Source organism: Musca vetustissima, unplaced genomic scaffold, assembly GCF_032173495.1.
Source record: "Musca vetustissima isolate MV318-11 ecotype Yass unplaced genomic scaffold, APGP_CSIRO_Mvet_v1 utg10133, whole genome shotgun sequence".
Taxonomy (NCBI): Eukaryota; Metazoa; Arthropoda; class Insecta; order Diptera; family Muscidae; genus Musca; species Musca vetustissima.
In genome coordinates, this window is record NW_026889618.1 from 110,245 (window position 1) to 128,593 (window position 18,349).

The 18,349-nt window shown below is 37.6% G+C and overlaps 3 protein-coding genes across 3 annotated transcripts; 2 read left to right on the plus strand and 1 right to left on the minus strand.

Annotated features, from left to right (window-relative positions):
• Positions 1-3,837: 3,837 nt before the first annotated feature.
• LOC133337284 (probable cytochrome P450 6a21) lies at positions 3,838-5,416 on the plus strand. The gene is made up of 2 exons (XM_061545524.1): positions 3,838-4,936; positions 4,998-5,416. Exons 1-2 carry the CDS (start codon positions 3,838-3,840, stop codon positions 5,414-5,416), a joined length of 1,518 nt encoding a protein of 505 aa, XP_061401508.1.
• Positions 5,417-9,009: 3,593 nt separating this feature from the next.
• LOC133337295 (probable cytochrome P450 6a21) lies at positions 9,010-10,596 on the minus strand. The gene is made up of 2 exons (XM_061545532.1): positions 9,492-10,596; positions 9,010-9,428 (listed from the first exon to the last, which is right to left on the minus strand). The coding sequence occupies exons 1-2, from the start codon at positions 10,594-10,596 to the stop codon at positions 9,010-9,012; spliced, it is 1,524 nt and encodes a 507-aa protein (XP_061401516.1).
• Positions 10,597-13,395: 2,799 nt separating this feature from the next.
• Positions 13,396-17,140, plus strand: LOC133337294 (cytochrome P450 6a9-like). The gene is made up of 2 exons (XM_061545531.1): positions 13,396-14,497; positions 16,704-17,140. Exons 1-2 carry the CDS (start codon positions 13,396-13,398, stop codon positions 17,120-17,122), a joined length of 1,521 nt encoding a protein of 506 aa, XP_061401515.1. The 3' UTR covers positions 17,123-17,140.
• The last annotated feature ends 1,209 nt before the right edge of the window (positions 17,141-18,349 follow it).

Sequence of the window (18,349 nt, forward strand, 5' to 3'; positions counted from 1 at the left end):
TACCCTACACAACTACCACGAACTCTAACTTTCTGAGGATGTTTATTCCGAGTCTGAGTAATATTTCGTGATATTTGCCCCCTCTTGTCCGATTAGAGGTTTACAATACCTCTTCCTTACTTTTTTCGAATATTCAGTACAATCCTTCTATTTACTTGTCCACATTACCTTCACGGTAGGTTGTGAATTATACTCTACTCTAAAACACACAAAAAAATTTTCGGTCCATTTCATCCCAAAATTTTAATCTGATCATCACCGAAAATTGTGGGCGTTGTTCTTGACCATAACTGGAACTTCATGACAAATTTCAAAGCCATCAGCGCGATATTTCCCCCTCTAATGTGGCAATGGGTTACTAAATAATATCTGAATACGTAAGCACCTGTAAATATTTGACTGTAACTCCCACATCTGAGTAGATACATCACTATATTTGGTATCAATTTAAAGAAAAACCACTCCTCTTGGATATACTATCAACTCCTGGGGTCTACATACTCCAGGAGTAAATATATATGCCATAGAATACAAATTTTGTCATTTTTCACACAAAAGTCAGGGTCCATTTGACCCGCTAAATATTGACCGATCTTTATCAAAACATGCATGCTTATTCTCTGGCCCGATCCCCTTCTCCATGCAAAAATTCGCGGTGTTTGGGCCACAATTGCGGCCTCTGGAGCGACCAGAAAAACCGACAAAAATTTAGTATTTGGTCCATTTCATCCCCTAAATATTAACCGATCTTTTCCTAAAACAATAGGGGTCTTCATTGGCCAGAACCCATCCTACATGCAAAATTTCGTGAAGATTGGTCCATAACTGTGGCCTGTATCGTGTTTACAAATTATAATGGACAGACGGACGGACACACATGTCTAGATCGACTCAGCTAGTCGAGATATAATCGGTATACTTAAAAGGACCAATATTTCGCGGCGTTACAAACATTTGGGGCTAAAAAAATCTACTCCCATTTTGAACTGGAATTTTTAGAAGGGCAATGGGATTCCGTTGTTTTCTTGTCTATGGAAGATGTCTAGAATTTATTTTGTCTATAGATATTCGTTGGCCTGAAAAGGTCCCCTGTCATAGAAGGTCTCTAGAAAGTCTTCTAACTATGAGAGACCTCATCGTCTTCCTAAAAATTTACCAACAGATTTTCTATTTACCAAAGGTCTCTAGACGATATTCTGAGTTGCAGGCCTCCTAAATGTGTCTTTAGAATTTCCTATGTTTGTGAAAGACCTCCGGAAGACGATATAAAACTAAGAAGGCCTTTGTCTAAAAAAAATACCTCTAAATATTATCTATCTAGAAGTCTTCTGGAAGATTTTCCGTGTCTGAGATATCTCCAGAAGGTCTGATACACCCTAAATCTGTGGGAGATCCATGGAATACTATAAAGGAGATCTAGGGTATACTTTGTTCATGGAAGCTATTCTTCCTATGAAGAATATATAAGCAGAGACCTTTGATTCATAGAAGACGTAAAAAAGATTATATTCCCAGAAGTTTCATAAAATATTTTCTGCCGACAAAAGATAGTAAGTAACTGTATGGAAAATTTTCTGTCCCAGAGATGCCTCTGGAAAGCCTATGAGGCCTCCGAAAGGTCTTGGGTGTATTTTCTTTATAGAAGGTATTCTGTCTGTGGAAAACCTCTAGAAAATCTTTTTTTTATATAAAGACTACATTAAGGCCTTGCCCACAGAAGGTCTTTTGTCCTTAGAAAATCTCTAGAAAGTCATATGCCTAAAAGTCCCCTAGAAGAAGACCACTGGAAGGTAGTTTGCCTAAAAAGCTGGAATATTTTTCTGTCACTATGATACCTGTAGAATAGCTCTGGAAGTTATTTGGTTATTTGTCTTTTAACAAAAGTATTTCTGTCCTCAGAGGACCTCTATGTGATCATTTACCTCAAAGGAACCTGGTATATTTATTTGTGTCTATATAAAACCTCTAACAAGTCATTCTAGAAGTCCCCTAGAAGTTGTTCTGTTTCGAGGAAATTTTTAAATACATTCGATTTCAGAATACTTTTATAGGATTTCTGTCCCTAGAAGATCTAATGTCTGTAAAAGACTTCTGCAATCTATTCGGTCAATAGAAGAGCCACAGAAATTTGTCTGTGCGGAGATTATCTCTAAGTAATCTATATCTGGCCTCAGTTTGATAAGAAAAATATGTTGGTTACCCCGGAAAGGGGTGTTGTTTTGAAGGTTACAAAAATATAAAGAAAGGGAACAAATAAATGGGTTTTTTATTTTGTATAGCCTCTAAAGGGATTCCATAGCCTGAAGACCTGCAAATGGGCACCCCATTAGCAGAAGACTTCAAGAGACCTTCAATAGTCAACAGGTTTCTGTAAGGTTTTATAGGACACCAGTGTAGTCCTCCTATTGACCTCTGTAGTAGACCTCTGGCTACATTCTGGACGCCTTTCATAGACTTTGTACACCCTATAGAGGACTCACATAGCCTGAAGATCTACTATTGGCAGAAAATCTTCTAGTTTCCTTTTTCTAAACACTAGACCTCTGGTGTAGTCCTTCCACCGATTGAATATCCCTAGACCTGACGACCAGGATTTCTGTCCCTAGAAGATCTAATGTCTGTAAAAGACTTCTGCAATCTATTCGGTCAATAGAAGAGCCACAGAAATTTGTCTGTGTTGAGATTATCTCTAAGTAATGTATATCTGGCCTCTGGAAGAAGATTAATCTCTGAGGTGCCTAGCCTTTAGGAGGTTTAATATCTATGAACGACCTACAAAAGTGTTTCTGTCTTTAGAGGACCTCTAAGTGCCTTCTGTCAACAAAAAGATTTCTATTGACGACCTCTAATAAATTTTTGTCCCTATGATACTTCTTGAAGGTCTTATGTATTTTGAAGACCTCTGGACGTTATTTGTTCGACCTCCACAAGTACTTTTGTATTTTGATTACCTCTAAGTAATCGTCTGTCTAGAGGAATTCTAGAAATTTTCCCGATTACAGAAGGTTTCTAGAATAGCTGCTGTGTAAAATTTAATTTTTCTATAGAAGACCTCTATATAAAAAGTGGCACCTTGTTGGGCGCCATTCACAAATATTCTTTAAAAAAATGATATCTTGTTGGGCGCCATTCACAAATATTCTTCAATAACTCTAAACCTAGTTGGGCGTCATTCACAAGTAGTCCTTAAACAGTTGTTGCCTTGTTGGGCGCCATTAGAAAAATATTCAAGTCCGTTTAAAAAAAAAAAAATTGCCTCTGGACTACATTTCTATAGGCTATAGCCATAGATTTTTATTGCTGGAAAGCTTTTAGAGGTCATGAATATTAGAGCTGATCGGTACCCTGAGAAGCTTCTGTAGGTCCCCTCTACATAGAACATTTTTCGCAGCCCTTCAATAATTATTTGATATTATACAGTAAGTTTTTCGATATTACACGTTGCGGAATGGCATTGCGTCATTGTATATTATTTTACAACAACAAAACAACATTTTCCTCCTCTCTCACACTCTGTTGATCAACCTCTCTGCCCTCTCTCTCTCACCATTAACGGAGTATTGAAAATTGCATCAGTATTTTGTTTATTACTGTTCGATAGTTTATGATACCCATATGGCTTTTTCATTTTACTCTCTTCTTTTCTCACTCTTTTGATCTCTCGCTCTCTCTCTCTCCTAACAAATATTTATCTTGACCAATTGTTTAGATTTCAGCTGTATATATGTGTGTAGAGAACAAACATACTACACAGTCGAAGTTTAGTTGAAACATAAACGTCCCGACGATAAAATACGGTGGTGGCGAAACGCGGTGACCCACAACAAAAGAAGTGTCATGTCACTTACAACAATTTTGTTAGCCACTTTAGTGGCTATTGTGTTTTATTTCGTATACTCCCTGCGTAAGAGATTTTCCTATTGGCAGCAGCGGGGTATAGCCTGTGAGGAGCCGGATTCATTTTATGGCAGCATGAAGGGACTTAATCAGACTCGCAGTTTTCGTGACATAACCCATGAGTATTATGAGAAATTTAAGGGCTCGGGGCCCTTTGCCGGATTCTATTGGGGCTATCGACCAGCTGTGTTTGTACTGGACCCATCACTAATAAAAAATATTTTAATTAAGGATTTCCATAAATTCAGCGATCGTGGATTTTATCACAATGAAAAAGATGACCCTTTGACGGGTCAATTGTTCCTCATTGATGGCGCAAAATGGAAGGTAATGCGGAATAAGCTATCGCCCACTTTTACCTCGGGGAAAATGAAATTTATGTTCCCCATAATTCGGGACATTTGTGAACAGTTCATAGAGGTGTTGGATGGGATGTCGTCGGAGTACCCCGAGGTAGAGGTGAAGGATATATTGGCCCGTTTCACAACCGATGTAATAGGATCATGTGCCTTTGGCATTGATTGCTGCAGTTTGAAAAATCCCAATGCCGAATTTCGGCTAATGGGTAAGAAGGGGATGAGTGAACAGCGTCACAGCCTGTTGGTAATGGCTTTTATGCAAAGTTTTCCCGAAGTGGCGGCCAAATTGGGTCTGAAATTATTTACCCAAGATGTCATAGATTTCTTTATGCGAATTGTTCGAGAAACTGCGGAATATCGTGAGCAGAATAATGTGAGGAGAAATGATTTCATGGATATGCTGATCGATTTGAAAAATAAGAAATTAATCCCCGCCGAACATGGAGAGGATTTGAAAAATCTGACCATGGAGGAGATAACGGGTCAGGCTTTTGTTTTCTTCAATGCCGGGTTCGATACCTCATCGACGACCATGTGTTTTGCTCTCTACGAATTGGCAAGGCACCAAGAGATCCAAGAAAAGGCTAGGCAGGAGGTCCGGAAGGTGTTTGAGAAACACAATAATGAATTCCATTATGAGAGTATGCGGGAGATGAGCTATTTGGAGCAAGTTATATCGGGTAAGGAATTCAAATTTTTATTATTAATTTTTATATTTAATAATTTTTAGTTGTTTCTTAGAAACTCTTCGCCTCTACACCGTGGCCCCACTACTCAATCGCCTGGCCTTGGAGGACTATGAGGTCCCTGGAAATCCCAAATATGTAATCAAGAAAGGCATGCCAGTTCTAATACCCATCTCCGCCATACACCATGATCCGGAATATTTTCCCAATCCGAAGGAATTTAATCCAGAGAATTTCTCCTCGCAAGCTGTTGCGGAACGCGACTCCATCTTGTATATACCCTTTGGAGAGGGTCCCCGCAACTGTATTGGCATGCGTTTTGGTAAAATGCAAGCCACCATCGGATTGGCATATCTTTTGAAATATTTCCGTTTTGAGATTTGTGAGAGGACACAAATTCCGCTGCAGTTCGATAAGAAAAATATGTTGGTTACCCCGGAAAGGGGTGTCGTTTTGAAGGTTACAAAAATATAAAGAAAATGTGAAACGTTTTTTTGGAGAAAATTAAATGTGTTTTTATTTTGTATATCCTGTAAAGAGGCCTCACATAGACTGAAGACCCGCAATACTCGTACCATAAGCGGAAGACTTCTAGAGGCCTCCAATAGTCAATAGGTTTCTGAAAGCATTTATTTCTTTTAGAGACTTCCAGGATACCAGTGTAGTCCTCCTGACATAGTACCTCTGGATACCTTCTGGAGGGCTTTCATAGTCTGACGAGTTTTTATTTTGTATACCTACTAGCCTGAAGACCTACTAGAGTTATTTTTATAAACACTAGACCTCTGGAAGCCTTTATTTTTTCTCCCAGAAATCTTCTAATGACAGAATACCAGTATAGTCCAACTGAAGGCCTGCTATAGGTGTCGTACAAAAAGAAGAGTCCAAAAGGCCTTCAATAGACATTAGGCCTTAATATTTCCTTTTAGAAGCCCCCTAAAGACACCATTGTAGTCCTCCTATTACCAGAATACCCCTAGGAAACATCTAGAGGTCTACCATAGACTCATGACCCCCAGAGATCCACATTTTTTCTATTATTCCTTTAGATGCCTACTATAGACATTTGTAAAGTTCCCGTATAGAGAGAACCCTCGAGCGAGAACTCTTAAAGGCCATCTAAAGACAGAATACGCCTTAAATGCCTGTGATACCCAAAATACCTCTGGATGCTACCTTTTGACAGAAAGAAATAATTATTCTTCTACCTCCAATTGACAATATACTTGGGAGACCTTCAGTTTTGTTCGTTTACTCCCTAGAGGCCTACCCTAAGGGGGGACGACCCCTAAGAGGCCTTTTACAGACAGAAGATCTTCAGGAGGGCTTCTATAGACAAAATACCATCACATTTTCTGTCGTTCCTATAGACATTTGTAGAGTGTCCCCTGAATACCTACAGGGACCTCCTCTATTCAGAAGCCTTCTAGAAACATTCTAGAGGTTTCATATAGGCAGATGACCTGTGGAGAACTTCTGGGCCTTAAAGACCTGCGATACCCATAGGACATATGACGCCTCCAACTGACAGAAGTAGCTAGACGACTTCTAGAGACCTCCTGGACAGTATACCTCGGGATACCTGCAAAAACTAGTAAGGTCCTATTGTCACAAGACCCATAGAAACCTTCTAGAAGGATCATATAGACTGACAACCTGTAATGGCTTTCTACATACTGAGGATCTTCTAGAGGCCTTCTCTAGGTGATGACATCCAGAGGTTTCCAGGACACTAGTGACCAGAGCGATACCCATAGGACATATAGATGCCTCCTATTGCCCTAAGTAGATAGACGACTTGTAGAGAACTCCTGGAGTTCTGCTGTCCTATTGACAGAAGAGCCATAGAAACCTTATCTAGACTGGTGACATCTAGAGGTTTCAAGTTTACAGATATAGCAGTTGATTCCTTCAAGGGCTCTATTTAGACATACGACCAGAGACCCACAATTTTATAGACAGACTATCTAAATAGGCTTCCGAACAAGACAGAGAACCTTCTAATGATCTTCTATAAACCGAAGACCCATACAAGTCTTCTATACAGAGTATATATGCAAGAGTCTGGAGGGTTCGTATAGACAGAGGACTTCTAGAGACCTTCTATTGTGTGAACTTCTAAACTCAAGAACTTCTATAGACATCAGACCTCTATAGACCAAAGACATCAAGATGCCTTCCATGGATTGCATCTTGTGTCATTAAACCGAAAGCTATCTACACACAATATCATCGCTAGACAGAAGACCTTTGGAAGTCGTCTACCAATAAAGGGAGCCTCCAGAGGCATCTTTTAGACCTTCGCCAGGCGGTAGGCCACTAGAAGCCTTCTTCACAATAAAGAAGCCTCTTGATGCCTTCTTGAGACAGAATAGCAAGATATTCACTAGACAGAAGACATGTATAAGTCTCCCATAGTAAAAGAGGCCTCTAGAGGCTACTCTTAGACAGAGTTACAAGACTTTCGCTTGATAGAAGTATTCGATAAGCCTTTTACAAATAAAAGAATCCTCTGTAGACCTTCTATCGACACAGTAGCTCTAAATGTTTGCTTTCTATTGTCAAAATGCCTCTAGAGGCCTGTCCTATATATATAGAATCATTTTTGAGGTCTTCTGTAGATGTACGTCCTCCAAAGACTCTCTAAAGATCTCTAACGACGTTCTGTATACAAGTGGCTTCTACACTTCTTCAGACTGAAAACTTTAATTTCTTCGTATTTTTAGAAGCTTCCTATTGCAAGATGCCTGTCATCTGTATACAGAATCATTTTCGATGTCCTCTAAAGTCTTTCTATGGACCCCTAAGGATCTCTTATAGGCCATATAAATGTCTTCTGTAGACAGAAGGCATCTTTCCAAAACAGCATACCTGGGCCAAAGTCCTCTAGAGGCCTCTTACCGTCAAAAAGGGACTTTAGAGCCCTCTAAAGCTTCTAAAGACCTCTAAAAGGCCTCGGGAGGACTTCTAACGCCAAAAGACTTCTCTGGGCCGCCCATAGACTGGTAATCTTTGGACAAAAACCTTCAACTGGTCCTGTATAGATTTTAAGCCTTTCATGGGGCTTATGTAGACTAACCTCTTAAGAACGTTTAAAGACAAAAGATCTATACAGGCAGTCTACAGACAAAAGATCTCGTACAGGTAATTTCTGGTCAGAATTTCTATACATTCGATTGGGCTTCCATAAATAGAATTTTTTACTTTTAAACAAAACAACAAAAGCTGTTATTACAACAACAACCACTATTCCAGAACACTCATTAATTTTCAATAACAACAATATCTTCTAAATCGTTACGAAGTCCACAAAAAAATAAATCAGTTAAATAATTGTTTACCAATGTTATCGGGAAGATTTCAACACACCCGACAAATATTTCGTCATACTGGCTGATAGTAGAAGTCTATAAGTTGAGGGTATTCCCACCGTGGCTATAAAACTTAAACAAAGAAAAAATATTTAAAACCGTCACGAGTAGAAATACTGAAAAAGGCTTCTTAAAAAATTGTCCGCCTAAAGGTCCCCCTTAAAAAACTATGCCTGCAGGTATGCTTGAAAAAAAATCATGAGTGAAAGTTTACTTTAAAATATCTTCCTATTTGTAAGCTTGAGAAAATATTCATTACGAAATCCACGCCCATTTGTATGCTTGAAAAAACATTCATTACGAAATCCACGCCTATTTGGGCCTTGGAAAAAATTTCTTTACGAAATCCACGCCTATTTGTATGCTTAAAAAAATATTCATTAAAAAATCCACGCCTATTTGCATGCTTGAAAAATACTCTTTAAAATATCCACGCCTATTTGTATGCTTCATAAAATATTCTTTTGAAAAATCCACGCCTATTTGTATGCTTCAAAAAATACTCTTTAAAAAATATTTTTTTTAAATACTTGCCTGAAAGTCTACTTGAAAAATACTCTTTAAAAAATTCACGCCTGATAGTCTACTTAAAAAATATTATTTTACAATCCACACCTCCTTGAAACAGTGTAATTAAAATTTCAAAGTTTTAGCTAAAAAAACACACACACATTAAATTTTATTTTTATTTTTCAATTAAACTTTCTCCACCTTCAAATATACCCCCTTATCGGTACCAATCAAATACGAAACCTTACCATAGGTCAAGGGTATCTGGGTCTTTTCACACACTGAGAATTTGAAATGTTGCAAAAGTAAAGCCAGTCCAATGGTGGCCTCCATTTTACCAAAACGCAAGCCAATGCAATTTCGAGGACCCTCACCGAAACCCAAAAACAAAACTGAATCACGTGCGGCCACTTTCTCGGGGGAGAAATTGTCGGGATTAAATTCCTGCGGTTTGGGATAATAACGTTCATCACGGTGTATGGCTCCAGAGGGTATTATAATTTGCATACCCTTTTTAATAACATATTTGGGATTTTGCGGTACCACATAGTCCTCCAAAGCGACACGGTTCAGGACAGGAAGTACAGTATATAAACGCAGGGTTTCTGTAGAGCAAAAAAGGGATGCCAATTGAAGGTACTTTAATTTTGAAAATTATGTCAGCTTACCCATCAAAATCTGTTCCAAATAGGTCATCTCCTTCATGCACTCATAGCTTAGCTCTCCTTGATATTTGTCCAATTTCTCCATGACCTCCTTCCTGGCCCTATCCTGTACCTCCGGATGCTTGGCCAATTCGTAAAGGGCAAAACTCAATGTAGTCGACGAGGTCTCAAAGCCCGCATTGAAAAATACAAAAGCCTGGGCCGCAATCTCCTCCAGTGTCAAATTGGTCAACTCATCCCCGTGTTCCGATTTGATGAGCTTCTTATTTTTCAAATCAATCAGCATATCCATAAAATCGTTGCGACGAATATTATTCTTCTCGCGATATTCCACTGTCTCTCGAACGATGCGCATAAAAAATTCCTCAATATCATCAGGGGTCTGTTTCATATGCAGCTTGCGAGCCAGCTCACAACAGCTGATCATAAATCCAATTATGAGGCGATTATGTTTATGTTCCACCAAGGATCTGCTGCCCATGACACGAAATTCTGCATTGGGATCTTTCAAACTGCTGCACTCAATACCAAAGGCACAGGTTCCAATGACATCTGTGGTAAATCGGGCCATTAGTTCCTTTATTTCCACAACACTACCCTCCTTTTCGTCCACCAAATTTCCGAGAACCCCTATCATCTCCTTGGCCACTTGGGTCACAGTGGGAAACATAAATTTCATTTTACCCGAGGTGAAGGTGGGTGATAACTTCTGGCGCATTTGTTTCCATTTCAATCCCTCCAGCAGAAACAATTGACCCGACAACGGATCATCCTGTTCATTGTGAAAGAAACCACGATCCGGAAAATTTTGAAAATCCTTGATCAAAATGTTTTTAATCAACTCGGGGTCCAGTACAAATACCGCCGGCTTAAAGAACCAATAGAAACCGGCAAATGGTCCCGTGCCTTTAAAACGTCGATAATAGTCTTCCCATATTTCCCAGAAGCCACGAGTCAACTGGACACCTTTCAGATTGCCAAAAATCAAATGGGGCTCTTCGCAGGGTATACCCAGAGACTGCCAATAGCTGCGACTTTTATACAACGAATGAATAAAATAGCCGATAAGACCGGTGAGAATGGTTAATAGAATTAGCGATAACTCCATGTGGTTGGTTTTTTCCCGATCGAAACTTCTCCAATGCCGATTGATAACTGAATGCTAAATCATTGTTTTTGGCAAAGCTTTTTGCCAAAAAATTTTGGTTTAGAACTTTTGAGATTTTTTAATGGTAATTTAATTGCAACTTAGATAACAAATACAAACGCACAAACATACATATTTATAACCGGTCTACGATTTAGTAAACAATAAAAACAATAACAACTAAACAATGACAATATTCGGCGAACATAGAAAAAAAATTGGATATGCCCAATTTAAAGTCTGGAATTTAAGAGAATCCACGCAGATTTCAAATGTCGATTATTTTTAAATATTTGTCATTGGCCTAAGGACGAACCCTATTGAAATTGGGAAAAATCGGTCCCGATTTAGATATAGCTCCCATATATATTTTGGTCCGATTTTAGGTAAATGCTCCACGGAAGTCCCTATATATCCTTCGATTTGCACGAAATTTGGCATAGCGTACTGAATTGAGTCTAGAAGGATGTGTGTTAAATTTCGTGAAAATCGGTTTAGATTAAGATATAGCTCCCATAAATATTGTCGTCCGATTTTATGTAAAAGGTGCTCGTAAGTCCCCATATATACTTCGATTAGCACGAAATTTGGCATAGCATACTTAATTGAGTCTAGAACGATGTGTGTTAAATTTCGTGAAGATCGGTTCGGAATTAGATATAGCTCCCATATATATTATCGACCGATTTTATGTAAAAGGTGCTCGTAAGTCCCTATATACCCTTCGATTTACACGAAATTTGGCACCACGTACTGTACTAAGTGTAGAACGATGTGTGTTAAATTTCGTGAAAATCGGTTCGGAATTAGATATAGTTCCCATATATATTATCGACCGATTTTATGTAAAAGGTGCTCGTAAGTCCCTACATATCCTTCGATTTGCACGAAATTTGGCATAGCGTACTGAAATGAGTCTAGAACGATGTGTGTTAAATTTCGTGAAAATCGGTTCAGATTTAGATATAGCTCCCATATATATTTTCGTTCGATTTTATGTAAATGCTGCACGGAAGTCCCAATATATCCTTCGATTTGCGCGAAATTTGGCATAGCGTACCAAAATGAGTCTAGAATGATGTGTGTTAAGTTTCATAAAAATCGGCCCAGATTTAGATATAGCTCCCATTTATATTTTCGTCCGATTTTATGTAAATGGTGCACCAAAGTCCCAATTTATCTTTCGATTTTCACGAAATTTGGCACAGCGTGCTAATTTAAGTCTAGAAAGATGTGTGTTCAATTTCATAAAATTCTGTTCAGATTTAGATACAGCTCCCATATATATATATATATATATATATTTCGTCCGATTTTATGTAAATGGTGCACCAAAGTCCCTATATATCCTTCGATTTGCACGAAATTTGGCATAACGTACTGAAATGAGTCTAGAACGATGTGTGTTAAATTTCGTGAAAATCGGTTCAGATTTAAATATTACCCTCATATATATTTTCGTCCGATTTAAGGTAAATAGTGCACCAAAGACCCTATATATCCTTCAATTTGCACGAAATTTGACATAGCGTACTGATTTGAGTCTAGAACGATGTGGGTTAAATTTCGTGAAAATCGGTTCAGATTTACATATAGCTCCCATATCTATTTTCGTCCGATTTTATCTAAATCGTGTTCGGAAGTACCTATATATCCTTAAATTTGCACGAAATTTGGCATAGCGTACTGAATTAAGTGTAGAACGATGTGTGTTAAATTTCGTGAAAATCGGTTCAGATTTAGATATAGCTCCCATATATATTTTCGTCCGATTTTATGTAAATCGTGCTCGGAAGGTCCTATATATCCTTCACTTCGCACGAAATTTGGTACAACGTACTGAATTAAGTCTAGAAGAATGTGTGTTAAATTTCGTGAACATCGGTTCAGATTTAGATATAGCTCCCATATATATTTTCGTCCGATTTTATGTAAATGGTGCTCCGAAGTCCCTATATATCCTTCGATTTGCAAGAAATTTGGTACAACGTACTGAATTAAGTCTAGAAGAATGTGTGTTAAATTTCGTGAACATCGTTTCAGATTTAGATATAGCTCCCATATATATTTTCCTCCGATTTTATGTAAGTGCTCCACGGAAGTCCCTATATATCCTTCGATTTGCAAGAAATTTGGCATAGCGTACTGAATGGAGTCTAGAATGATGTGTGATAAGTTTCGGAAAAATCGATTCAGATTTCGATATAGCTCCCACATATACATATATATATATATATATATATATATTCGTCCGATTTGACCTTAGTGGTGCACCAAATTCCTAATGTTTTTCCGATTCCTAATATTTGTCACGCCAACAGAGACGTACATTTTTTAAAAAAATATTTTTTCAAGTAGCGTGGATTATCTAAAAAAAAATTTAATACTGGCCTGCTTCGTCATGCTATATACCTCATATCAAATTCCCCAACAAATTCACTGTCATTAAAAAAAAACACTATCGTTCTGTTTATTATCTTTCATCAGCTGTGTGTCTTGGCCCCCTGTTAACCAATCTCTGAGGGTGTGTGTGTGCGTACGAAGAGTAAAAACAGTGCCGGTTAATGAAGCCCAATACTGCAGAACCTGTAATTATTAATAAAAAACGTTGACTCCCAAATAAAAACCCCGCATATTCTCTCAGAGAATGAGAAAGCTTTCGTAATTAAAATCAGCTTGCTGACTGGTTCTACTGATCAGTTTGTTAGCGAACGCATACGGCGGATAGTGTTCGACCGGCTTCATCGTTACCGTGGAACAATGTCTTTATCGTTTATTTTATTCACGACCGTGTGTGGCCTACTGGCCTATCTCGTCCATGTTTTAAAAAAGAAGCAAAACTATTGGCAGTCTTTGGGTATACCCTGTGAAGAGCCTCACTTCCCGTTTGGCAGTTTATGGGGTGTGCAGAAAACCCGAGGCTTTTGGCAAATCTGGGAGGAATATTATAATCGCTTTAAGGGTTCCGGACCGTTTGCCGGATTCTATTGGTTCTTCCGACCTGCTGTCTTTGTGCTGGATCCCGAGTTAATCAAAAATGTTTTGATTAAAGATTTTAGTAAATTTACCGATCGTGGGTTTTATCACAACGAAAAGGATGATCCCTTGTCGGGTCAGTTATTCCTTTTGGATGGGGCCAAATGGAAAAATATGCGTAACAAATTATCGCCCACCTTCACATCGGGTAAAATGAAATTTATGTATCCCACAGTGACCAAAGTGGGTGAGGAATTCATTGAAGTTTTGGGCAAAATGGTAGAGCAGAATGGCAGTGTGGTAGAGGTGAAGGATCTGCTGGCCAGATTTACAACCGATGTCATTGGAACTTGTGCCTTTGGCATTGAATGCAGTAGCCTAAAAGATCCAAATGCCGAATTCCGGGTGATGGGTAAAAAATCGTTGGTCGAACAGAGGCACAATCGTTTGATAATTGCCTTCATGGCCAGTTTTGTGGATTTGGCCAGGAAATTGGGTTTCAAACAGACCCCCGATGACATCGAGGCATTCTTTATGCGCATTGTCCGCGAGACGGTAGAATATCGTGAGAAGAATAATATTCGTCGCAACGATTTTATGGATATGTTGATTGATTTGAAAAATAAGAAGCTCATGAAATCCGATCATGGTGATGAGTTGACAAATTTGTCGTTGGAGGAAATTGCCGCACAGGCTTTTGTATTTTTCAATGCGGGTTTTGAGACCTCGTCGACCACATTGGGTTTTACGTTGTATGAATTGGCCCAGAATCAAGAGGTACAGGATAAGGCGAGACGAGAGGTCATGGAAAAATTGGACAAATATCAAGGAGAGCTGAGCTATGAGTGTCTGAAGGAGATGCAATATTTGGAGCAGATATTGTCGGGTAAGGGAATGAATCGATTTTTACAAAAATATAATTTTTTAAAGCAGAGTGTATTTTCAAAAAAAATATTATTTTCTACAGACGACTAGAAGCGTTAAATGCTTTCAATGTCTAATTACATAGTAATCTCGGCAGAAGTAAAAAAGGGTTGCCAAAGCTTTACAGGCGTGGATTTTTTAAAAATATGTTTTGAAGGCCTTAGAAGAGGCGAGGATTTTTTTTAAAATATGTTTTGAAGGCCTTAGAAGAGGCGTGGATTTTTAAAAATATGTTTTGAAGGCCTTAGAAGAGGCGTGGATTTTTTTTTTAAATATGTTTTGAAGGCCATAGAAGAGGCGTGGATTTTTTTAAATATGTTTTGAAGGTCATAGAAGAGGCGTGGATTTTTTTAAAAATATATTTTGAAGGCCTTAGAAGAGGCGTGGATTTTTTAAAAATATGTTTTGAATGCCTTAGAAGAGTCGTGGATTTTTTAAAAATATCTTCTGAAGGCCTTAGAAGAGGCGTGGATTTTTTAAAAATATGTTTTGAAGGCCTTAGAAGAGGCGGGGATTTTTTAAAAATATCTTCTGAAGGCCTTAGAAGAGGCGTGGATTTTTTAAAAATATGTTTTGAAGGCCTTAGAAGAGGCGGGGATTTTTTAAAAATATGCTTTGAAGGCCTTAGAAGGGGCGTGGATTTTTTTAAAAATATGTTTTGAAGGCCTTAGAAGAGGCGTGGATTTTTTAAAAATATGTTTTGAAGGCCTTAGAAGAGGCTTGGATTTTTTCAAAAATATGTTTTGAAGGCCTTAGAAGGGGCGTGGATTTTTTAAAAATATGCTTTGAAGGCCTTAGAAGGGGCGTGGATTTTTTTAAAAATATGTTTTGAAGGCCTTAGAAAAGGCATGGATTTTTTAGAAATATGTTTTGAAGGCCTTAGAAGAGGCGTGGATTTTTTTAGAAGAGGCTTGGATTTTTAAAAATATGCTTTGAAGGCCTTAGAAGGGGCGTGGATTTTTTTAAAAATATGTTTTGAAGGCCTTAGAAGAGGCGTGGATTTTTTAAAAATATGTTTTGAAGGCCTTAGAAGAGGCTTGGATTTTTTCAAAAATATGTTTTGAAGGCCTTAGAAGGGGCGTGGATTTTTTAAAAATATGCTTTGAAGGCCTTAGAAGGGGCGTGGATTTTTTTTAAAAATATGTTTTGAAGGCCTTAGCAGAGGCGTGGATTTTTTTTTAAATACGTTTTGAAGGTCTTAGAAGAGGCGTGGATTTTTTAAAAATATGTTTTGAAGGCCTTAGAAAAGGCATGGATTTTTTAGAAATATGTTTTGAAGGCCTTAGAAGAGGCGTGGATTTTTTTAAAAATATGTTTTGAAGGCCTTAGAAGAGGCTTGGATTTTTTAAAAATATGCTTTGAAGGCCTTAGAAGGGGCGTGGATTTTTTTAAAAATATGTTTTGAAGGCCTTAGAAGAGGCGTGGATTTTTTAAAAATATGTTTTGAAGGCCTTAGAAGAGGCGTGGATTTTTTAAAAATATGTTTTGAAGGCCTTAGAAGAGGCGTGGATTTTTTAAAAATATGTTTTGAAGGCCTTAGAAGAGGCGTGGATTTTTTAAAAATATGTTTTGAAGGCCTTAGAAGAGGCGTGGATTTTTTAAAAATATGTTTTGAAGGCCTTAGAAGAGGCGTGGATTTTTTAAAAATATGTTTTGAAGGCCTTAGAAGAGGCGTGGATTTTTTAAAAATATGTTTTGAAGGCCTTAGAAGAGGCGTGGATTTTTTAAAAATATGTTTTGAAGGCCTTAGAAGGGGCGTGGCTTTCTGCAGCCCCAAGAATTTGTAACGCCGCGAAATATTGATCCGTTGAGTATACCGATTGTCATATCTCGACTAGCTGAGTCGATCGAGACATATGTGTCCCTCCGTCCGTCTGTCTGCCCATTATAATTTGTAAACACGATACAGGCCACAGTTATGGACCAATCTTCACGAAATGACCTCTAGTCGTCAAGAGGGTGCAAATATCGCGAAATATTACCATAGCTCAGAATGTAGTGCCACATAAAGTTAGATTTTCGTGGGAGTTGTGTAGGGTATCATAGGTCGGTCCCGCCCGACTATACTGCTCCGCTCACTGGTTTAATAATATTTTTTTTTCAGGAAATCTTCGAATATGTTGAAATAAATTTATTAAAAATATTTCTTTCCACATTTTCCTTTTCAGAAACCCTCCGCCTCTACACAGTCCTGCCCATACTCAACCGCATGGCCTTGGAAGATTATGTCGTGCCTGGCAATCCCAAATATGTCATCAAAAAGGATATGCAAATACTAATCCCAGCCGGAGCCATACATCGTGATGAGAAATATTATCCCCAACCGAATACCTTTAATCCCGACAACTTCTCTCCGGATAAGGTAGCGGAACGTGATTCAGTATTATTTTTACCATTTGGTGAGGGTCCACGCAATTGTATCGGAATGCGTTTTGGTAAAATGCAAGCCCTAGTTGGATTGGCATTGCTAATGAAAAATTTCCGATTCTCTGTGTGTAAGGAGACACAAATTCCCCTGACTTATAGTAAGGAGGCATTTTTAATAAGTACCGATAAGGGTATTTATCTGAAGGTGGAAAAAATCTAAAACGTAATTTTTTTTGTAAATAATGGACAATAAAAATTAGATAATAAAATACTAATGATTTTGTAAAATTGCTTTGTAATCGAATGTTGTCGTTCATTTTTTGGGTGATAGATAGTTTTGGTGGAGCGTTAAGTGATTTCAATGTCCAATTACATAGTAATCTTGGTAGAAGCAAATAGGGTTGCCGAATTAAGAAAAAAATAGTTTTTAAAAATATTATATTTTTTAAAAAATATTATTTCAAGGCCTATGGAGAGGCGTAGATTTTGAAAAAAAAAATATATTTTCTCAAGGCCTTAGAAACGACTTTTTGAAAATATTTTTACAATCCCTGATGGATTTTTTGGGCTTATATGGGGCAAAAAAAAATCCAGGGCCTTAGTAGAGGCTTTGATTTTTTACAAATATATTCTCAAGGCCTTAGAAGAGGCGTGGATTTTTTTAAAATATTTTTTCATAGCCAATAGGCGGGATTTTTTTAAAATATTTTTTCATAGCCAATAGGCGGGATTTTTTTAAAATATTTTTTCATAGCCAATAGGCGGGTTTTTTTAATATTTTTTCATAGCCAATAGGCGGGTTTTTTTTAAATATTTTTTCGTAGCCAATAGGCGGATTTTGGATTTTTTGAAAATATGTCCTCAAGGCCTAAGAAGAGGCGTGAATCTTATCAACATATTTTTTTCAAAGCCTAAGAAAATAGCGTGGATTTTTTGAAAATATTATTTCAAGGCCTAAGGAGAGGCCTGGATTTTGAGAAAATGTTTTCTCAAGGCCTTAGAAGGGCAAGGATTAAGGCCTTAAAAGAGGAGTGGATTTTTTAAAAATATGTTTTCAAGGCCTAAGAACGGGCGTGGTCTTTTAAAAATATTTTTTAAGGCCTGGTTTTTTTAAAAATATTTTTCAATGACTTTTTAAAAACTTATTATCCATTGCCCCCAAAGACTGTAAATTTCAGACCCTTGAAAATGTTGATAAGGTTATCACAAGTTCTTTGAACTAAATCTAGTTGCCGTACGTAATTGATATTTAAATGCCGAATCACCGTACAAAAAAAAAATAAATGTTTATTTCCTATCAAATAGATAATATATTTGGCGATTAGATAGCAATGCATTTCAAAATTTTGTTAACAAAATGTATATTAGTTCGATTAATCAAACTGGTCGTAAAGTAATAACAGCAAAAATTAACAACAACAAAAATATCAATAAAGTCAAAATTTTC

Excerpts from the sequence above, each read along its gene's own strand:
- LOC133337284 (XM_061545524.1), top strand. The coding sequence starts at position 3,838 with ATGTCACTTACAACAATTTTGTTAGCCACTTTAGTGGCTATTGTGTTT. Across the intron at positions 4,937-4,997 it reads TTTGGAGCAAGTTATATCGG|AAACTCTTCGCCTCTACACC; the intron begins GTAAGGAATTCA and ends GTTGTTTCTTAG.
- LOC133337294 (XM_061545531.1), top strand. The coding sequence starts at position 13,396 with ATGTCTTTATCGTTTATTTTATTCACGACCGTGTGTGGCCTACTGGCC. Across the intron at positions 14,498-16,703 it reads TTTGGAGCAGATATTGTCGG|AAACCCTCCGCCTCTACACA; the intron begins GTAAGGGAATGA and ends TTTCCTTTTCAG.
- LOC133337295 (XM_061545532.1), bottom strand. The coding sequence starts at position 10,596 with ATGGAGTTATCGCTAATTCTATTAACCATTCTCACCGGTCTTATCGGC. Across the intron at positions 9,429-9,491 it reads TTTGGAACAGATTTTGATGG|AAACCCTGCGTTTATATACT; the intron begins GTAAGCTGACAT and ends TTTGCTCTACAG.